The following is a 20,882-nucleotide window of genomic DNA, read 5'->3' as shown; positions in this document are numbered from 1 at the left end:
TCAGAGTATCTGTATTGGATTCTCAATAGCAACGCTGCCCAATTCTTTCCATGGACTGGGCCGATTAGCTGCCATATTAAATGCTCATGGGCTGGATGATATCTTAATGCTTATACCATGCATATCAGTCTGTGGAGCTCACAGAAAGGCAGGGGGGCATACAAAAATACCTTACTGTTAAATGCTAAAATGTCAAATAAGATTTGTTTTCCGCTGCTAGAGATTGGCACAAAAGTCAATTATTTGATGGCAATCTGGGACCAAAGAAACGGTTAAAAGGCCGTTTATCCTAGTGCATGCCTTCGCTTGGTATCCACGTCTCTTCCCAATATTCTGCCTGTATAGTAGGAATTAGTTCCCTTGCATAAAAGACTTTACTGCAATCTAATCAAGATGATTCACCACCTTCGTATTTTCAATGGTACTTTGGGTAAATGTCAAGAAAGGCACCTTATAAATGATTGACACTATACCAGTCTGAAGAGGAAAAGTGATCAAGACTGTGCACGTTTTTTTTTTTTTCTTCTTCTTCTTTTAACTCATCTGCCGCTTGCAATTCAATCTCAGGCAGCTACACGGATTCCAAAATGCCCCATAAAGTAAATGAATTGTGACAAAAATTCTAATAGAAAAAATGGAAAATTTACCACAGCACATTAAAGCCCTAAAAGCTAAAATCAAACGGAAGAAAAAAACTGTATCTGAAGTCGGAGAGGAAGAAATATTTAAAGTAACAGTGAGTTGAAGTAGCTGGAAGCAGGGGACGTGTCTGATGCACCTCGTGTATGCTCTCTGTGGCCTCACAGACTTCCCAGGAATAGCCTTTTTTTTTTTTATTTTGGGATGGTGGAAACACTTTCATGTAGACCTTTGTTAAATTAATTAAGAAGTTTTAATGATGGCGATTTTACTACTAGTGCCAACTATGGTGCCATCAGCAGAGACGTTGCTTGTTCTTCTCCGCCTTGTTTTAGAGTTCCTGAAAAACATTCAGGTTTTTGGTGGACCTTTGTGTTCATGCAGGGCTGTATTAGGCTGTGGCCCATCTACTATTCTTGCTAATTATATTGCAAAACTTTGCAGCACATGCAACAATCTGCAAGAGATGGGTAGCCTCCCTTGACCTCTACCATTAGATTTGGTTGCAAGAATTTCTCGCATTTACCCACAAAATTTATAGGAGCCCTAGGGAGACTGTCATCAGCTTTTGTCGGACATAACTTTCGTACGATTGCTGTCAGGGGCAGAACATCGGCTGATCTGTTCTTTTGTACTTTATTTGATCGGAATGGTTAGTGGCAGGTCAGAGATGGGGAAGTCCCCCGTGTGTGGGGCCATCCTACGGGCTTCCCCAACCGATATCTGGTCCTCGATCGGGCAGGTTCGAATTCAACCGCTCGTATCGGATGCATTACGATCCGATTGTTGGGCCCTAGGGCCCACGATCAGATCAGCCCGATATCGCCTTCATCAATGTGGGCATATCAGGGAGAGATCTGCTCATTTGGTGACATTGCCAACTGAGCGGATCTCTACGTCTATGGCCACCTTAACGCCTGGTGGGAACAATCAGGCATTATTCTAAAAGTTTCATATTTTAAGGAAAGGATATCTGTTCTTTAAAGTTATGCTAGGTGAACGTTAATTATAGGAAGTTCTAAAAGACAGAGTATGGCTTGTTACCTCTGCTGTGCACAAAAGGATAATTATACTATAAGTCTAGTACTGCTTTGTGCGCCAGTTTCTTTTCTCTTCAGGTTCCCTGCACTCTGCATGAGGGATCAGACTGTTCCAGCCCAAACTGCTGTATAAATAAAGAACCTGTGAAAGTACAGAGTATGTCCATCTCACACCCAGCGGGGTATCCCCTACCATATTCCACTAACAAGGGCAGACAGTGGCACCTCAGGCAATATTAGAAGTAGCGATCCAACATTACATGGAATTATATTAAAATATAACCAACAGCAAAAAGGTTTTGTTTGCAGAATATCGTTCTTTTTATGCAATCACAAATAAACAAAGAATAAGTAGAGGTGCTAAGGGTACCCTTGGCCAACCCCATCTAATCCTGCTTGGTCTTCCAACAACAGAGGTGACTAATGTTATTTGGCCGTTTCTATATTATTCTAGCAGACCATTTATACACAGTATATAGCATGTTCTTTGGGATTATTTCACTTGCAAAGCAGGAATACAAGAACGTTCCATAGAAAAAGTTATTGGTCTTTATCTTACTAATGGCCTGAATGTAAATAGTCCTAAAAAATATACTGTGTATAATCTCATAGGCAGACATCAACAGCAGCAATCCTCAGACGTCTCTTCCATAAATGTGTTTTTCTGGAATGCCCTATAGCAGTGGTCACCCTTTGGATGTTGCTCCAAAAGCAGGTGCTTATTTTTGAATTCCAGGCTTGGAGGCAAGTTTTGGTTGCATAAAAACCAGGTGTCCTACCAAATAGAGTCTCCTGAAGGCTGCCAGTCCACATAGAGGCTATAAAATGGCCAATCACAGCCCATATTTTTTATCCACAGGAACTTATTTCCATGCGTTTGTTGGTCCCCAACTCTTTTTTTACATTTGAATGTGGCTCATGGGTCTGCATGCTGAAGCTCCATCAGCCCTAAAGCATCAGCTTCTGTGGCAGGCGATCCTCACTTTCTGCTAGATGATTCGTGCTGACCCCTAAGCTTTGCTTCGCAACAGCTGCCCAAAGCACACTGAGCATGTGCAGTATCCATGACACCACTATCAGAAATCCAAGCCGGGAAGCTCCTATGCTCAATTTTTTAAGCCTGAATCGTTACTTTTCTAAAAAAAAAAAAAAAAAAAAAAGCTACATTTCTAGGCTGGTGGGGTAAGTTCAGCATATAAAATATGGCATTTCTAGCTCTATTCTTTTTTTAGGGTTTAGTTCCCCTTTAAGAGAAAAAGAAGCATGCCAGGCCCAAGCCTTATAACATACTTCACTACTATACAGGGATTGCTCGACCATAACCCCTTTAAGAATACAACAATAGGATGTACAATGGTCTTATAGGGGAACTATAGCAAAAATCATAATTTAATATGAGCTTCATCAAGCTGAACTAAGAAATTGTCTAAATAAAATTAATTAAAAATTCTGTCTCTCCCCTCCTTAGCATCTGTCGCTCTTCATCCTGTCTTCATGCCAGGATCTGATTATGATTGACAGCCTTTGGGGAGTCTAAAAGATGCATTTGAGCTCACTCTTTCAAAATCACCAGAAATCATGTTTCTCTACATGCAGGACATGTGCCAAAGTCAGTGATTTTGTTTGTGCTGGGATCAGTTATATGAGTTGGCTCTTACACATCTGCTAGGGAAGAGAGCCCCCCTAAAAGATATATTGGATCTGTCAATCAAAATGTGCATGAAGAGAGAATGAAGAGAAACAGATGCCGAGAGAGGAATAGTGACAATTAACTTATTGCACAAATTGTAAAGAAGTTTTAACTGATTATACATAGAAAGTTTCTAATTTCATTGTGAAGCTTATTAAAGGGGAACTATCGCGAAAATGGAAATGTAATATAAGCTTCATCATCTGAAAAAAGAAACTTTATATATACAATCAATTAAAAATTCTGTAGCATTTCTGAAATAATCAAGTTTATTTTCACTATCCCTCTCTCAGCATCTGTTTCTCTTCATTCTGTCTTCATGCAGCAGTTGGGTGTCAGATATTCATTGACAGTAAGACCCAATATATCTTATAGGGGGGCTTCCTTTCCTTGCAGATAAAGTAGAGCTCATTCAAATAACTGATTCCAGTACAAACATGATCTAACAAAATAACTGCCTTTTGAACAAATTCTGCATGTAGAGAGACATGATGTCTGGAGATTTTAATAGAGTGAGCTCTAATACATCTTCTAGGCAAAAGGAGCTCCCCTATAAGATATATTGGATCTGACTATAAATAATTATCTGACACCCAACTCCTGAATGAAGAGAGAATGAAAAGAACCACATGGCGAGAGAGGGATAATGAAGACAAACTTGATTATTTCAGAAACGATACAGACTTTTAAATTGATTGTACTTTTTCTTATTTCAGCTGATACTTATTCCGCTTATACTGAATTTTCCCAATAGTTCACCTTTAAATTTTCATTTTCATGATCATTCCCCTTTAAAAGAGACCTTCACTTTGGCGGAACCCATAGCCTCATGGTACAAATGTTAATTGGAATGAATGTTGGGGTCCCTGTTCTATGTTATGCAGCACATACGCTGAAGTGCAGAAGATTCTGGACTAAATCCTGAGCTCTTGAAAGAGCTAGAGCCCCATCTGCTGGATGGCAACAAGCTATGCTGTTTTGAGAAATTTTAGAGCAATAAATAACGGTTGTACACTATTCCCGTGAAACAATTCTATTACTATGATTTTATTAGGCTTTTTTTAAGATTTGCTGCATTAGCAAACAGCTTGCTAGGCGAAATATTTAAGGCTCGTTTTATGGATGAGTTCAGGACAGATTGTAGTTTTTTTTAAAAATTTGTGCCTACGTCGGCGGCCTTCTCACAGCCGAGTCTTATCACACAGCTGCAGACACTCTTAAGAAAAGCTCTATATTAAGATATAGTGGCAATGAAATTATGAAAAGGAAAAGCGGCGCATTCAAATGGCCCACAGAAGTAATATTTCAGGAGGAAATCTTCATTCAGATAAACCCACTCCAATTCTAAAGTATTCCTTATAAGCAAGTAATAAGCCGGCAGATTTAGAAAATGGAAATCTCTACAGGGCAGCTCCAAACCCGAAATTTATTAAAGAACAAAAATCCCTTAGGTGGGTAAAAGAGCGGCAATAAAATACATTCAAGGTGTTTCAAGATCTGAAAGGTAATCAACGCAGACTAGCACGGAGAAATGAGGAATAGCTGCTTGTTAAAGGGACACTGGCAGCAAAGCACCTTGGATCCTAAACACAAGACTCGGGCAAAATGAATAGGCTATGTAGTCAATGTAGAGGTAATAGAACTAAAAAGGAGCGGCAATCTACAGCAGTGGTTCCCAAACTTTGAGCTCTGTGCCTTGCCTGGGTGGGCCATTTAAAAGAGAACTAAACCCTAAAAATGAATATGGCTAGAATGCCATATTTTGTATAATGAACCAGTCTAAAGGTTTAGCATCTCAATAGTCGTAATGATCCAGGCCTTCGAAGTTGTCACAGGAGTTTCCCCATTTTGGATTTTGTTAGGCGTGTCAGGGGCAATGCTCAGAATGCTCAGTGTGCTTTGTGAAGCTGTTTATAAGCTATTTTAGGGGTCGTCGCAAGCAGAAAATGAGGTTTGCCTGTCATACAAGCTGCTGCTACAGGACTGATTATTACATATTGATGCTAATTGTAGGTTGTTTTTTTTACAGAGCATGTACTACTTGTACAAAAACGGAAAAATTAACAATATTGTGAATTCAAAAAGTAGTGTAGATATCAACACTTTGAAACACTCATTGAAGGGCGTCAATTGATTTGTATTTTTATTTTTTTAGGCAGTATGTCAATATGTTATGTATTGCTAGACGGGAAGCCCACCCTCTTTTTCCCCTGTAGATTTCAGCTTTATAGGAGAAGGAAAGTCATTTGGCACTTGGGGTGCCAAAATGTTAGGCACTCCCAAGTTATTGTATCTACTTACCCGACACCCCGGGCCAGTGATCCTATCAGCAGAAAACTGCACTGGTCCTTGGTCTTCCAAGCGAGCACCATGGATCGATCTTCTTCCTGATTCTTTACTCTTCCAATTTCTCGGGGCACAGTAGAACAAAATAGCCAACTTCTTTATTAAAGTTCAGCTTTTTGCTGTACTGCGCATGTGCAGCCGCAAGAAGAAAAAAGAAGCTGGAAGAAGATCGTGCAGTTTTCTGTAGATAGGAGCACCCGCCCAGGGTGTCAGGTAAGTAAATACAATAACTTGGGAGTGCCTAACATTTTGGCACCCCAAGTGCCAAATGACTTTCCTTCTCCTATAAAGCTGAAATCTACAGGGGAAAAAGAGGGTGGGCTTCCCGTCTAGCAATACATAACATATTGACATACTGCCTAAAAAATAAAAATACAAATCAATTGACGCCCTTCAATGAGTGTTTCAAAGTTTTGATATCTACACTACTTTTTGAATTCACAATATTGTTAATTTTTCCGTTTTAACCCGCCCCACATGCATATACATAGATGAAGTGTATTCAAGCATGGGCTCACTAAAGCGAAAGACAAGCACATGATAGCAAGTACCAACCTCACTGTAATATCTTTGTTGGGGCACCCAGTTCTGACAGTGTCTGTGTTCACTGCAAATCCAGTACTACCTTAAGAAAAGGAACCTGCAACCTCACAGATAGAGCAGGGAATTTAGCCATATTTATTTAGAAAGCTGTGCACAACGCTTCAGGGGTCAATAGGGCTGAGACAAATTAGGAAACTATGATAAGGTAGGTGCCTTTTCCAGTTTAAGCCTCCTAGCTTGGAAATGCTGTAGCGGTTTGCAGCCACTTTAGCACAGCAAAGACTTTTTAAACAAGCCGTAGTATTTCTATACCATCATTGCCCAACACTCACACACTTGTTTGGTAGAAAAAGATGATGTCAAAGTTAATAGCACCATATTGCGTTAGGGTTATTAAACTAGCAAAAAATGAGTCAACAAAATAAGGATTGTTTTATAGCTTTTTTTTTTTTTTTTTTTTAAAGAAGACTTAGAAACGAAAATGTAATCTAAGCTTCATCTCATGGAATTTTAGAAACTGCACCAAATTTTCAATTGATTATATATTGAAATGTTCTAATTTACACAAGATGAAGATCATTTTAAATTTCCATTTTCACCATAGTTCCAGTTTAATAAAAAGGCAAATAAAAATTGATCATGTCTTTGATGGAATCTGGAAAGTGAAATAGGTACCAAGAACCCTTAAAGGAGAACTAAATCCCCCCAATAATAATAATACTACCCTATATAGTCCCCCTCATTGTTTCTCCCCTGTATAGTTCATTACCCCTGAAAGTGTCCCAAATACATTGCTCACATATTGGTGCAGAGTAAGCGCAGCGGAGCTTCTGGGCGCCATCTTCTGGATCTTCGGTCTTCATATGTAAGGAGTACCAAGTTGGAAAAAGTTCCGTGGATTGCCAAAAGGAAGAGGACCCAAGATCCGTAATATTGCTTAGCTTCGCTTACTCTGCACCGATACGTGAGCAATGTATTCGGGACACTTTCAGGTTTAATGAACTATGCGGGGGGACTATCTAGCGTAGTAGGCAGGGGCTTTTCTTATTGGGGGGTTAGTTCTCCTTTAAAATATCCCTTTAGTATTACTATTGTCTTAAGTATAAAAAAGGAGACCTCATTATTTCAGGCTGTTTACCTGTGAAGGAGAATCTGAATTAATGGTATCTCCTCATTCCACACTTACAGCAAAGAACAGTCAAACAAACTATAATTCCTCTTTAATACCAGATAGGATAGAAGCATAAAATACTTGCTCCTTGTGCAATACAACATACAGGTTTATATAAACAGGCACTACTGAATGTGTATATAGCATAAAGGAATATGTAACAGTGTTCTTGTAAAATGGGAATCTACTCACTCTGTGTGGCCCTGAAAGACATTCACAGAATGTATTGAAGGATCTCTGAAATCCCACAGACGAAAAGTGGTGTCCCTTGAGGATGTTACAACCAGGCGTTGTGTAGGGTGAGTACAACAGTGGGTCAATTCCTGGTCGTGACCTAAAACCACAAACAGGTTTAGAGAATATATCATACAGCACTCTTTCCAGCACCACTGAAGGGAATGTCAACCTAAAACATAATGGTTTGCCTAATAAAAGAAAACATAATTCTAAGCAAGTTTGCAATATACGTTCATTACAAATTTTCTATGGTTTTTAAGTTATTTGTATATGTATTGCTATTGAAAGCAGTGTCTGTCCCTTTCTTTTTTCTGCCCTGGTGTCTCAGACTGTTGATACAATGTAAGACAAGGCAGCTGATTAACAGACCTGTAGAAAAAGGAACACCCAGGAGTTAAGCAAGTGCTGCTTTCAATAGCAATTGCTTTTACAAATAACTTTAAAAGCACTGAAATTTTGAAATAAATGTGTATTAAATAGTTGCTTAGAATGATGTTTTCTTTTATTAGGTAAATTATTATTCTGTGGGGTTGACTTGCCGTTTAACTTTACTAGCAAAAAGAGTCCACAACGGTTTTAACGTTCCATGGTATAGTTAATGGGAATGAAAACTATAAAATGTGAAAATATTTTAGCAGACATTTGATTTTATATTTCCTTGTTAAATGGCATTTAAGCAAAAGTTATACCATATGCCAAGATCCGAAATCTTGACGTGTACCTGTAAGGGAATGGACGAGCTCCGACGTCTCTACATCGTATAAATTTGCTGTCCTGTCCCACGATGCAGTTACTGCTTGCTTTCCTCCCACCAGCCAGTCAGCTGCTATGACAACACCCTGATGGCTTTTAAGTGCCGTTAAAGGGACTCTGACAGTGGGGCAGTCACTTGAGGCATCCCCATCCCCGTCATTTTCATCTTTATCAGAGAAGTCCACTTCTTCCTCTCCAGAAATCTGCTGAGAAGGCAAAATTTTCGACTTGAGGATCTTTTCAAAGTGAAAGGATCCTGCAATCAAAACCCTACAACAATATTCAGAAAGCCCATTGGACAAGACAAAGGCTTTGAGCCTGTGTGTGTTTACAAAGCATGTGCCTTATAGGAGATGTAAATTAATCCTACTAAAGCTGGCCATACATATGTAGGAATCAAACGAGTGGATCTCTCCCTGATAAGCCCATTGAGGTGGGTGATATCGTGCTGATTGGATCATAATGAGGAGAAAATGGCTGGTTAGATGGAGGACTGCATCAAAGAGCAGATGCGGTCCTCAATCTGATGGTATTTTTAAGCCCAGCCGACCAACATCTGACAGACTTTTGCTCAGATGTCGATCAGGGAAGCCCGTCTGTTGGCATCTTATAATCTGCTTTATAGGAACAGTTCAGTGTAAAAATAAAAACTGTGTAAACAGATAGGCTGTGCAAAAAAAGTTTCTAATATAGTTAGTTGGCCAAAAATGTAATGTATAAAGGCTGGAGTGACTGGGTGTTTAATACAATAGCCAGTACACTACTTTCTGCTTTTCAGCTCTATAACTCTGAGTTAGTCAGACTTTGCAATTGATCCTCAGCATTCACCTCAGATTCAAAAGCAACAGTTATAACGCATGTGGCCCCTCCCCCTCAAGTCTCTGTTTGGTTACTGCCTGGTAACCAGGGTAACCAGTCAGTGTAAACCAAAAGAGCTGAAAAGCAGTGTTCTGTTCTGTTCCACATTCAGTCACTCCTGCCTTTATAGATTACTTTAAGTCAAGTAATTCTATGACAATATGAACATAAATATAAAATAAATGACAAAATTATTCATATTCATTAATGTCCATATTGTCATAGAATTCCTTGAATAAAGGCACAGGGGCAGATATAACATTAAGTCGGCAGTTTATTGCCCAGTGTATCAATATCTGTCTGAAAGTCGGCCAGATGTCGATCACCCAGGTTTAAAAATCCCATCGGATTGAGGACTACATTGGTTCGTTGATGCAGTCCTCGATCCGACCAGCCATTTTTTCCTTGTTATCCTATCATTCAGATCAGATCAGCACGATATTGCCCACCTCAAGGTGGGCATATCAGGGAGAGATCCGCTCATTTGGTGATCTTGCAAAACGTACAGATCTACATATGTATGGCTGTCGGAGGTTCCAATACACTGGGCAATAAGCTGCCAATTTAAGCTATTTGGCATCTTACATCTGCCTGTGTATGGGGGTGGTTCATTTTTAAATTAACTTTTAGTATGTTATAGAACGACCAATTCTAATCAACTTTTTAATTGGTTTTCATTATTTATTTTTTATAGTTTTATAGTTATTTGCCTTTTTCTTCTGATTCTTTGCAGCTTTCAAACGGGCGTCGCTGTCCCCTTCTAAACAAACAAATGCTCTGTAAAGCTACAAATGTATTGCTATTTTTATTACGGATCCTTCTATTTAGACTCTCCCCTATTCATATTCTAATCTCTTATTCAAATCAATGCATGGTTGCTAGGGTAATTTGGGCCCTAGTTACCAGATTGCTTAAAATGCTAATTGAAGAGCTGCTGAATAAAAAGCTAAATAACTCAAAAACCTTCAATAATGAAAAATTAAAATCAACTGCAAATGATCTCAGAATATCATTCTCTACATCATACTAAAAGTTATCTGAAAGGTGAACAACCCCTTTAAGGCGAGGAATTCTATGACAATATGAACATAAATGAATATGAATAATTTTGTAATTTATTTTATATTTATTTATGTTCATATTGTCATAGAATTCCTTGACTTAAAGTAATGTAGTCTAGAGTGCCTAGATGTCTAACATAACAAAATGAACATTAAGGAATACAAACAATTTTGTGATTTATTTTTTTTTCTGTTAGAAATTAAAGTAGCCCCATAATGACCTATAACCGAGACAGCCCTGCCTAGGTTATAGGTCATTTTAGGGTTACTAATAGAATCCCTTAACTTAGTTGGATGGCTTTACATCCCCTTTAAAGGAGAACTAAACCCTAAAAATGAATGTGGTTAAACATGCCATGTTTTATTTACTGAACTTATTGCACCAGCCTAAAGTTTCAGCTTGTCAATAGCAGCAATGATCCAGGACTTCAAACTTGTCACAGGGGGTCACCATCTTGGAAAGTGTCTGTGACACTCACATGCTCAGTGGGCTCTGAGCAGCTGTTGAGAAGCTAAGCTTAGGGCTCGTCACTAATTATCCAGCAGAAAATGAGGTTGGTCTGTAATATAAGCTGATGCTACAGGGCTGAATATTAAATTCTGATGCTAATTGCACTGGTTTCTGCATTGCCATGTAGTAATTATCTTTATTATTTACTAATCAGCCTTATATTGTGACATTTCTATTCTATGTGTACTGTATATTGTGAGTGGGTCCCTAAGCTCATTAAGTGACAGCAGCACAGAGCATGTGCGGTGAATCAGCAGAGAAGAAGATGGGGAGCTACTGGGGCATCTTTGGAGACACAGATCTTTACTGCTAAATGACTGTGGTTGCCTTGGGCTGGTACAGAAGCCCAAAACATAATGTACAACATTTCTACCTACTTCTTTAGTTAATGTTTAGTTCTCCTTTAATAAACACAAGTTCCAAACACTAAATATAGAACCAAAATGGGTCGCCCAGAGCCTTGTGGCTTTTAGCCCAAGAAGGTGTTAGGCTTACACTGGTGTCTGCCATTGGCTGAGGAGTGGGTAACTGCACCATGTAGCGCCAGATGTGAGCTGTCTGATCTCCAGATGCTGAGGAACAAGAAAAATGTTCATAAAAAAAAAAAAAAAAGTCAGATTAGACAAATGTACATTGAGAATTTTTACAGAGTTTTACAGGTGTCTAATTGGGGTTTCTGGTGTTGCCATTATGGAGCACAGCAGGTGCATGAAATGTATGTCTAACTCACGGCTTTCCAGATACAGAATAATAGACCTACGCTTGACGCAAGACAAACGAGGATATGTATTAATCAGAACTGCTTAGATATTAAAAATGGCATATTTTGTTGAGGAACTAAAAGGAAAATTTTTTTACTTTAGCATCCCCTGGTGTTTTCATTCCTAATACCATCACTTTGTGCATTATTTAGCTATAACTATGTATCTAAAGGAGCTTAGCAGATTCCAAAAATACAACAAGGACAAAGTGTGACGCTATACTATACAAATATCCATTAAAATGTTTCTGAAATGGGCAGAAAAGTGGCACTGGGACACTTCGTACAGACCAATAATGGTTGTAGAAAAACAGAAGTGGTATTATCTGTTCTGTTTTCCACGTGGCCATTACTAATAATGAGATGCTGAGTTTTTAATATTCTTATTACGCTCTCTCCCATGTTGAGGCATGAGCTGGGCATATGCTCAGTATAGTGATTGATTGAAGCCATGGAACACTGTGCATGTGGCCTCCTAAATCAGTCACAAGGGAGTAGGGGACAAGTGGTGCTGCTGTGCACCCCAATAAACTACTCAGGGGAGAGGCACCAGCCCAGGGTAAAAGGTTAGTGATTATGGTCACTGGGAAGCCCCAATATCTGAACTTTCTAATTTTTAAACTTTAATTCTGCCTCCAGCGAAATGCTGAATTTAGACAAAAAGGTAGCAATCCCATCAAGAATCAGTGGCACAACTTGTGGCTGTCCACAAAGAAGAAATATGAGGAATTAAGCACTTTTTTGTTTTCAGATTTTTCACCAGAAATAAAGACTTTTTTTCAATTACTTTTCATTTTTTATTAATTAATGTCTTCCCAAAATCCAAGTTTAAAGTTGAATGTCCCTGTCTCTGGTGTTTCAGTCTGGCAGCTCAGTAATTCATGTGCAGACTCTAAACTGTTACAAATTTGCAACATTTAGGGGCATATTTATCAAGGGTCGAATTTCGAATTGAAAAAACTTCAAAATTCTAATTCAAAAAGACCAACCAAAATTAAGTCAAATTTTTTTTGGTTTGAAAAGGTCAGTTTTAGATTGAATAGGTCCGTATTCGGGCGAATTCGAATTGTTCGAATCGAAGGAATATCGCATTTGATCGAATTCGATTTAAAGTTTTTCCCCAAAAAAACTTTGATTTTTCAAAGTCCACCCATTGACTCCAAATAGGTTTTAAGAGGTCCCTCATAGGCTAAAACAACAATTCAGCAGGTTTTAGATGGTGAATGGTCGAAGTCGATATATATATATATATATATATATATATATATATATATATATATATATATATATATATATATATATATATACTCGTTTTGAACTGTGGGTATTTATATATATATATATATATGTATTCATATACATAGTACGATATTCGAATTTTCGTGTTTTTTTTTCAAATTCGAATTGAATTTGGACTATTCTCTAGTTGAAGTACACAACAAATTAGCTCGAAATTCGAATTTTTTGATTCGAAAATTCACCTCAACCTTTGATAAATCTGCCCCTTAGTTGATACATTTCTCAGCAGCATCTCTGGAGTATTAGCAACTATTGTATCAATTCTTACAGCTGCCTGTAATGAAACCCAGAGATTCTGCTCAGCAGGGACAAAGATAAGAAATGCATCAACTAAATGAATCAATTTAGAACAGTTTACAGGGTCAGCGACCCCTTCCCAAAGCTGCTTTAGAAGGTGAAAAATGACAGTTTACATTTCAATATTAGAAAACGGTCACACATAGAAAATAGAAAGTAATTGGAAAAAGTCTGCATTTCTGGTGACCTGTCTGAAACCAACTGAACTGAAGTTGGAGGGTGAACAACCCCTTTAAGTGAAGTGGTAAATGTGTAGATGATAACCCCAAGCATGCAGTTTGCATTATACTCTGCAACGACAGGGGTTAATTATACCATACAACATGTTTAAGTGTGTCATTGTGGCCACTAGAGGGAACCAGGACAACACGTATTTCAGAAGCACAGAGAGCAAAGCTCCAGCATAACTAACATGCCGATCCTTAGCAGAAAGATAAAATATTACTAAAGCGTTGCCTCCTGCAGCCAAAACACTTAAGATTTATTTTCAATTCTCATTGCATAAAAATTTTCTGTATCTAGAAATGTAGCCCCAGCTTACTAGCTTATGGCTGGCCGCAGGGAAAGGTAAAAAAGCGTCTTATGTCGGTGCTATATAAATAAAGTATAATAACGAGTATAAAACATAAGGGTCTCACCTGTTAATGCAATCTGTTCTGTTGGATGGAACTTGATAGAATTCACTGTATAAAAAGAAAATGTGTGTATAAATCAATGTTCAGGTTAGAAGAGCGGCAAAAAGCAGTACAGATATGGCACCCGTTATCCAGAATGCTCAGGACCTGGGGTCTTCCGGATAACTGATCTTTCTATAATTTGGATCTTAATACCTTAAGTCTACTAGAAAATCATGTAAACATTAAATAAACCCAATAGGCTGGTTTTATCTCCAATAAGGATTAATTATATCTTAGTTGGGATCAACTACAAGAGAATTTATCACAGAGAAAAAGGAAATAATTTTTAAACATTTATTTGGATAAAATGGAGTCTATGGGAGACGGCCATTTGTAGCTTTCTGGATAAATGGTTTCCGGATAACAGATCCCATACCTGTACAACAGAGACAGGTAGACGGTGATAAACTTGTTCCTGCTTACTGCACCGGTAGGGATGGGCGAATTTTTTTGCCGAAAAAATGACGCCCATATACTTGTATGGTGGAGTGCATAAAGAAAAAAAAAAAGACGCACGTCAAAACAATTTCGCCGCACGACAAAAATTTTTTGACGCCCATAGACTTTAATGGGCGTCTGTGACATTTCTCCGGCGGCGAATTTTTGGCAAAACAAAACGGGTCAAATTCACCCATCCCTACCCACCAGCTTTATCTTAAAGGTACATGGTCATATAATGTATGAATGTTGAACTACATCCCAAAAGCACAAAATAACACCAATATAATTTACAGAAATGACAAAAAACCATACAGTCGTAGTCACGATTCATCCTTCTGGGCTTTTATGTCCAGACTCCAAAATGCTTCACGATTTTTTCAAATTTAACTTTCTCTTACCTCCACGTCTAAGTACCAGCATTAATTCTATGACTGCATATCACAATTGAGAGAAACTGTGTCCTGCTTGTTTAAAATGATGTGGGACTGGCATTCCTTCCTTGACTTCAATCCTAATTGTGGAGCGATGCTGGGAAATAGGATCCCTAATTAGTTGTATTGTCTCTCCTATGTACAGTAGTCCATGTGGCCCATTTATCAAAGTCCTAATTTATCTAATTTTCTGAAAAATCCTCCGACCAAATCCACACAGGTTTTTCCCCTTGTTTGTCAATACATTTTCCTGAAAATTTTCTGTGTGAAAAAAATCTGAAAAAATTGTGAAAAAAATCAACCGTACAAATTTTTAGATTTTCCACACAATTTTTTTCCTGATTTTTGCCTGAAAACCACGAAATCCTCCGATTATTGCATAAAACCCAGCGCTGATCAAGATATCTTCGGGACTTCTCCCATTGCTTTATAAGTCAATGGGAGAATGATTTTTGGATTGGACTTTTTCCATCCTTGGGGTATAATAAATTCTGAAAAATTTGTGTTTTTTTCCCACTAAAAATTCGTATTAAATAGTAAAAAAACACAATTTTTTTGGATTTTTGGCATTCGGAGTTTAATAAATAACCCCCTGAATACAGTAAGCTGCATAATTATTGGAACATATATAATATTCTCTTATCTCTCACATATATTTTACCTGACTGTGGGTGACTAAATGTAGAGCCTTTGGATATGTGCATGCTTGATATAATGTATTAACTATATTAAATAGTTCATTTTACGTATGCTTGATATAAACGTACGACTGATATAAATCTACGATTTGATGAGGCCTTCCGGGGCTGTTTTGGCATTTCAGCACGGCGTGGAGAGAGGTCCGATGAGTGCTCCAGGTTTGTATACGTTTGTCGACGGATATAAATGTATGCCATAAGATAAAACAAATCTCAATTTAGTATCTGGGTGAATTTTTGTTTGCACATTGGCTGTGTGCTGGTGCCTCTGCAACAGGTTTTGTACAATACGGGAGGGCTACTTGCACAGGGACTAACAGCATTATGTGCCTGCAGATACCTGTACAGTGCCATAACTAGCTGTATCAGGCTGTATCATTCAGTACCGACTGAGAACAGAACAACCAACTGAGCCCCATAAACAAACCAGTAAGCCTTCGGTGCACCTATATAAAGGCTTACTTAGGAGACTAGTCTCCCATTAAAGGACATGTAAACCCCCTCCACAAAAATGTAATCAGCGAACAGCCTCTTTGAAACCTTTAGATAACTGCCACTCTGGTTAAAAGGTTAACAGTAAGGCTGCAGCATCCCCTTAATCACTTAGAATTCCTTCTCCTCCTCTAACACACTCTGCCCCCTCCCTCAGGAATTTACTTTGGCTGTTGGTTCAAGAGCATGCTCAGTTCTTCTCAGCTCAGATTACTAAATACACCCTACAGTCTACCAGGCAATGAAGAGATGGCATTGCTGCTTCCCATAGAAACTCTGCTCTAGCTGTCTGATCCTATTTTTTTCTCCTAATCACCTCTCCTGAGCTCAGCTTAACGATTACAGTGCTCAACCTCAGCAGAACTAAAGTAGAACCCCCATTTTATGATTTTCAGGGGACCAGAAAAAAATGGTGTAAAATCCAGGAAAATGTAAAATCAGGGAAATGTATAGGAGACCCCTGGGCGTCAGTAGCCAGTTACCCCAACATGTATAATATATACGTGGGACCACAAAATAACAATGTAAAATGATGGAAAACTTAAAATTGGGGATGTAGAATTGAGGTTACGCTGTATTTATCAAAGTATGTTGTGCCTGTGTAAAACCTGAATTCTGTATTGCATGAACTTTACAGAATACACGTCTAAATGTTACTGATGATGTGTCAGAGGGAAAATGGGCGCCGGGTGAAAACTGCTATTTGATTTAGGAAAATGTGATGGCGCTGACAAATGGAGGGGTATATGCACTACACATTATGTGGCTTGGGAGGGAAGATGTGCCCAACTTATATACATGGTAGGAAAATGTAGGCTTAACATGTCCTTTAAAATACATTTCATAAGATACATATACTGAAGTGATAAAAACCAGTCGGGCACACAATCAGCACACGACTATCTGTATATTACCTGATCCAGCGTGACCAACATACTTAATAAGGCATTTCCCAGTCTCTATACTCCAGAGTAATGCTGTGTGATCTACAAAAAAAAAAAAAGATAAAGGATTAGAAAACACAAAATATTTATTTCATAATTACTAGGATCAATGTGAGCTGTTAATAATAATAATAATGGCTTGGTTGCTATAGTCACAGAGCCTAGCATCCAAAAAGTGGCCTGACTGGGTCTGAGCTCCAATTCTTCAGACTTGTTTATTTCTTGGTATTTATTTAGCGCTGACACATTTATGCAGAATCCATCTAACAAGAGAGCCAGGCTCCCTCTAGCTCTAGTACCCCCCCCCCCACAAACTCCAGCACAACATGTTATCAATGAACACTGCCTATACTGGTAATGGCAGGGCATCACTTAGACCTGTGGTTCCCAAACTGTGGGGCTGTCCCCCCTAGAGAGTCCTCAGAGCCTTGGTTCATTCTGATGGCCAGTTAGGAGAAGATTTGGACCTACAATCTGAGCTGAACACTGCAAGCTCATTCTTGGCACTTATTACATTAAACTGCAGTAGGTTCAACCCCTGTTTGTGTGTCTGTACATTAGTGTGGCTATGAACAAATACTTAAAGGGGAACTATCGCAAAAATGTTTTATATAAGATTCCTCATACTGAAGTAAGAAACTTTCTTAATACAATCAATAAAAAATTCTTCATTGTTCCTGAAATAATCAAGTTTATGGTCACTATTCCTCTCTCAGCATCTGTTTCTCTTCATTCTGTCTTCATGCAGCAGTTGGGCGTCCGATGAATGATCCAATATATCTTATACGTGGGGCTTCTTTTCCTAGCAGATGTATTAGAGCTCTCTCAGATAACTGATTCCAGTACAAACAAAATAACGGCCTTTTGCACAAATCCTGCATGTAGAGAGGCATGATGTCTGGTTATTTTAATAGAGTGAGCTCTAATGCTTCTTCTATAGGAGCTCCCCTATAAGATATATTGGATCTAACTGTCAGTGAATATCTGACACCCAACTGCTGCATGAAGACAGAATGAAGAGAAACAGATGCTGAGAGAGGGATAGTGAACATAAACTTGAATATTTCAGAAACAATGCAGAATGTTTAAGTGTATTTAGAAAGTTTCTTATTTCAGTATGCTGAAGCTTATATTACGTTTTCATTTTCACGACAGTTCTTTCTTAAAGGATAATTCAACCCTTTAGCAAAAAAATACAGAGTAGAGTATTGGCTCAAAACACAAGGGGCCCGAGGGTTAAGGCTGACGAGTTGCCCCAGAGGTAGTTCACGGGCAGGCTCTCACAACCTCTCGTCTCCGCTAAGCCCCACAGATGACAGACAGGGTACTGGTCTATATACTTGCGCTTGTCCTGCACCCTCCAATGACATTATAGAAGAGGAAGGTGGGTACATATATCGGCACATTATTGTGGGCTGGGTGGGGGTTATTTTAAAGTGGTCACTAATACAGATAAACAACAATGGAGGGGTTGGGGCCTGACTTACCTGCAGAAGCAGTTCCCAGCACCACTGGCTGCGTCCGTGTAACACTGACATCCCAAAGGCCATCTCTGTGCCCAACATAATCCTTAACTAGCTGGCAGATAGCTCGTGATGTTGTGGTCTTGAAGCTTGAGACAATCTAAAAACAAACATATACATAATATAAACAGTCACAAAATGCACAAGCCTCACTTAGAAGGCAGGAAGGAGAATATCCTGTGATTATTCACTCCAATAAACATCCCATGGAATCATTCCCAGGATTTAACTCATTAACAGACAACCTTCTGACACGGTTTTATGTACTTTACTTTCAGGAAACCATTGCAATATTTACTCAAACCTGATTAGGCCTAAGCGTGTGCCTTCCTGTGTAAAGGGGAAGATTAAAAAAAAGCTGATTTTACATTTACTGGCCTGATATGAGCCCGACAAGGTATTGGATTCCTATAAAAGTTTCCAAAAGTGTTGTTGCCTCTGCACATAGGAATGGGACGGGGGTTTAAGAAGGGGTTCAAGAATTTGGAAGCAGTCCCAAAGGCACTAGAAAGCTCTGCCACCTTAAAGGAACAGTAACACCAGTAAATGAAAGTGTGAAAAAGTAATGAAAATATAATGCAGTGTGTTGCTTCAGAAACACTACTATAGTTTATATAAACAAGCTGCTGTGTAGCCATGGGGGCAGCCATTCAAGCACAGGATACACAGTAGATAACAGATAAGTACTACTATAGTTTATATAAACAAGCTGCTGTGTAGCCATGGGGGCAGCCATTCAAAAGATGAAAAAGGAACAGGGTACACAGAAAAAAACAAACAAAAGCTCCGCAGCATATAAAGGCACTAGAAATCTCTGCCACCTTAAAGGAACAGTAACACCAAAAAATGAAAGTGTGTAAAAGTAATGAAAATATCATGTTTGCCCTGCACTGGTAAAACTGATGGGTTTGCTTCTCTGTAAGGCTGCACATGTACTGCTATTGCTACTTTTAATTGTGCATCTTTCTATTCAGGCCCTCTCCTATTCATTTAACAGTCGCTTATTCATATTAATGCATGGTTGCTAGGGTCATTTTGATCCTAGCAACCAGATTGCTGAAACTGCAAACTGGAGAGCTGCTGAATAAAAAGCTAAATAACTCAGAAAACCACAAATAATAAAAAATGAAAACCAAGTGCAAAATGTCTCAAAATATCAATCACTACATTATACTAAAATGTCATTTAAAGGTGAACAACCGGGCCCACCACTAGTGAGTTTTTTGAGAAACACTTATTTAGAATAATTCAAACACATTTTAGGCTTGCAGTGAAGGCCATCCTAGGAAATAATTAATAATAAGGGTGTTAGATGGCTGTTGGCCGGATTCACACTTTTTTTTGTAGCACAAGTGTTTAATTTTTGCATAAATCGTGGTAAACTCCATTAATACAAAACAGGGTAACAGAAACAATGGACCCATCTATGGAGAACATAATTAATCAGGTCTAACCAATCAACTCTACAGGCTTTTTTACCCTTCCAATTACCTTGCCTCATAGAGTTAGATCTCACTGTGACAGATGAAAATTTTCTAACCAGGCCGATCAATTTTCTGAAAAATCATTAGATGCACAATCCTTCGATTCCCACTAAGCTCACGATAATTTGACGGATTTGTCATATCGCACAAGAATTGGTTGTTCAGGCCATGGCTACAAATGTATTGTTATTGCTACTTTTTATTAATAATTTTTTTTATTCAGGTCCTCTGCTAGGGTGATTTGGACTCTCGTTACCAGATAGCTGAAATTGAAAACTGAATAAAAATCTAAATAACGCAAAAAACACAAGTAATAAAAAATTAAAACCAATTGCAAATTGTATCAAAATATCACTTTACATCAGGTATCGCCAACCTTTTGAACCTGTGAGCAACATTCAGAAGTAAAAGGAGTTGGGGAGTACCACTAGCTTGAAAATTTTTCTTGCGGTGCCAAATAAGTGCTGGAAATCGACTTTTGGTAGCCCTTATGTGGATTGACAACCTACATTGAGGCTCTGTTTAGCAATGTACCTGGTTTTTATACAAATAAAACTTGCTTCCAAGCCTGGAATTCAAAAATAAGCTCCTGCTTCGAGGCCACTGGGAGCAACATCCAAGGGGTTGGTGAGCAACATGTTGCTCAGAAGCTACTGGTTGGGGATCACTGCTTTACATCATACAAAAATTTAATTCAAAGATGAACAACCCATTTAATTCCGGTCATTTGTCGGGGGTTACTGTTCCTTTAAGAGAGAACTCTCCATAGAATTCATTATCTCCATGATCACCCCCGAGAACTAGCTACCAAAATATCACAAATAAACTATTAGCAGGATTCTCACACTGAAATCAAAGTAAGCTTAAGAATTATTAAACCGCAAGGTGGCAGAGTTCATTATAACATGACAAGGATTATTAAATTGACTTGGGTTAGTGTACAAAAAACACTGCAAATTTTCGTTAGTTAGTAACTCAAGTCTGAGA

At 38.5% G+C, this 20,882-nt stretch overlaps 1 protein-coding gene across 4 annotated transcripts in view; it reads right to left on the bottom strand.

Moving 5' to 3' along the window:
* Positions 1-20,882, bottom strand: part of wdr37.L (WD repeat domain 37 L homeolog) — a 109,374-nt gene that overhangs the window by 22,554 nt on the left and 65,938 nt on the right. For 2 of the 4 annotated variants that reach the window (XM_041565481.1, XM_018266565.2), the window contains 6 exons: positions 18,376-18,511; positions 16,859-16,930; positions 13,844-13,888; positions 11,345-11,421; positions 8,388-8,622; positions 7,622-7,763 (listed from right to left, as the gene is read on the bottom strand). In XM_041565481.1, the coding sequence (XP_041421415.1) occupies positions 7,622-7,763; positions 8,388-8,622; positions 11,345-11,421; positions 13,844-13,888; positions 16,859-16,930; positions 18,376-18,511 (707 nt within the window). 4 annotated transcript variants of the gene reach the window in all.

Source organism: Xenopus laevis, chromosome 6L (assembly GCF_017654675.1).
Source record: "Xenopus laevis strain J_2021 chromosome 6L, Xenopus_laevis_v10.1, whole genome shotgun sequence".
NCBI classification, from domain to species: domain Eukaryota; kingdom Metazoa; phylum Chordata; class Amphibia; order Anura; family Pipidae; genus Xenopus; species Xenopus laevis.
Note: the sequence above shows the minus strand (reverse complement) of the source record. Positions and strands in the feature narration are given on the sequence as shown.